Raw genomic sequence first — 2,098 nt, forward strand, 5'->3', positions numbered from 1 at the left:
CATGAATATGTGGTAAGGGCATACCCACATGATTGCAGAAGAGTTCAAAAGAACTCTTAAGATGACAAAGAATTTAAACTTTAAGTAGACTATTTAAGTAAAGGAGAAACATATGTTCAAAACACTAAGAAAGAAAGATGACTTTGGTTTAACTACAATGATGAAACCAGTGAACTCTTTCACTTGCAACCAAGCCAGAAAGGGAAACAGAAGACCCATGAGACTACTATATAAACCACCAGGGCCAACTACTTTATTTTTAATAGTGTTCTCAGATCAAATTCAAAGGATTGAGGCATTAATTACTCACCTCCCACCTGGTTGTTCTAAAATGTGCACATAATTTCTCTCACAATTTTGAAGTGATACTAATGATTATACTTCCATTTGCTGACTAACCTGTCCAAAACAGATATCACTTGGAGGCAAGCCCATTTATTGCCTTCATGTTCATTTGTCATTTTATTTATTTGTTTTGTTTTTTGTTTTTTTGTGGCTGGCTAGTATGGTTCATTTGTCATCTTAAAACAAAGCAAGTCAATATCTTGTGAACTAGTACTCAACTGTTCCCGCTACCTACAGTTTTTTAGGGGAAGAATCAGTCAGACAGGTAAATAATTTCTTGTATTATCATACTTACATATAAGGAAATGCCAATTAGCTTTACAAGCCTAAGACAGATATAATATCCCTTGTCCATCTTGATTTTGGCAAAATCACATCATTTAATAAATAAATGAGGCATACCCTAAGATCAATGACTCTGTTGTCTAATCTTGTATCCTGGTTGACAGTAGCTCTTCCTTCCTTAAAAAAAANAAAAAAAATGAAAAAACAGATTTTTAAATTTTTTGAAGAGCACGAAAAGCATTTTTAGAAGCCATGTTTACTTTTAAGTGAGACTGGGTGTGTGTATCTTAATATTATGCACAAAAATCAAAGATCCAAATAATGGTAGAAACAAGAAGTGGTGCCAGAGAGAAGTTAGTGTTAAAAGAGAAAAAGAGACAGAAAGAAGAAATGAGAATGAATAGATGTTAATACTTTCTTTCCCTAAAAGCCTTGCCTTATTATTGAGACATCAGAAGAATTAACCACTTGCACCTTCATTAGTTCCTGGATTTAACCTGATAGCCCCAGGTTAAAGGAACAGATTAAAGCTGACATAGCGTACTGGTTCTCAAAATATGGTCTAGGGATCACTGAAGGTCCTGAGACTCATTCAGGGAGTCCATTAAGTCAATATATTTCATAATAATACTTTTTCACTCTCATTCTTCATGAGTGTACTGTGAAGTTTTCCAAAGGCTATATAATGTGTACTATCACAATAGAATAAATGTAGAGGCAATATGAGAATCTAGTTGTTGTCTATTAAGCCAGACATTACAAAGATTTGTAGATATGTAATGCAGTGTCACTCTTGACACTAAATTATTTTTTGCTTTTGAAAATAGTTATTTTTCATAAAATGTTATTTAGTTATTTTTATTATTTATATAGGAATAATATATACAAACATGTTTTTATTTTTTTAATAAAGTAAAAAATATTTTTGAATTTCTGTTTTAACTTCTAAGACTATAAATATTCATAGATATACGAACAAAAACAACAGCTTGCGGGGTCCTCAATTATTTTTAAGAGTGTAAAAGGGATCTTGAGACCAAAAAGTTTTTAAGAATTGCTGATATATGAATAAATTTTAATAAAAATGGAGCTCAAATCAGTTCATAGGCACTCTTAATACAAAAGCAGGGCATCAGGTTTTCAATGTTTTGCAAACTAAACATATAGAGGAAGCATAATTTCATAAGTATAATTTTTTACCTCTTCTTCTACCTCAGGTCGAATAGCATCATCCAGCTGCAGGGGCAGGCGGGGTTCAGCCAAACTGATCACATAAATCTGAAAGTGAGAGATGGCCAAAAATAGCAGGAAGCACACAAACCTGGTATCTTTTGCTTAAAACCATCTACAGTTGACTTAAACATGAAGCAATGTTTGCATACACCTTAAACAGAAACTACTTGCTGTAATCAAACAAAATGACACACATTTTTCACCTATAAAATGGGGATAATATTTTTTGCCAACC

At 32.6% G+C, this 2,098-nt stretch overlaps 1 protein-coding gene across 2 annotated transcripts in view; it reads right to left on the bottom strand.

Moving 5' to 3' along the window:
- Positions 1-2,098, bottom strand: part of DARS (aspartyl-tRNA synthetase) — a 90,638-nt gene that overhangs the window by 26,266 nt on the left and 62,274 nt on the right. For both annotated transcript variants that reach the window (XM_008584721.1, XM_008584722.1), the window contains 2 exons: positions 1,831-1,908; positions 748-807 (listed from right to left, as the gene is read on the bottom strand). In XM_008584721.1, the coding sequence (XP_008582943.1) occupies positions 748-807; positions 1,831-1,908 (138 nt within the window). The remainder of the gene's footprint in view (positions 1-747; positions 808-1,830; positions 1,909-2,098) is intronic.

This window comes from Galeopterus variegatus, unplaced genomic scaffold (assembly GCF_000696425.1).
Source record: "Galeopterus variegatus unplaced genomic scaffold, G_variegatus-3.0.2 Scaffold3347, whole genome shotgun sequence".
NCBI lineage: Eukaryota > Metazoa > Chordata > Mammalia > Dermoptera > Cynocephalidae > Galeopterus > Galeopterus variegatus.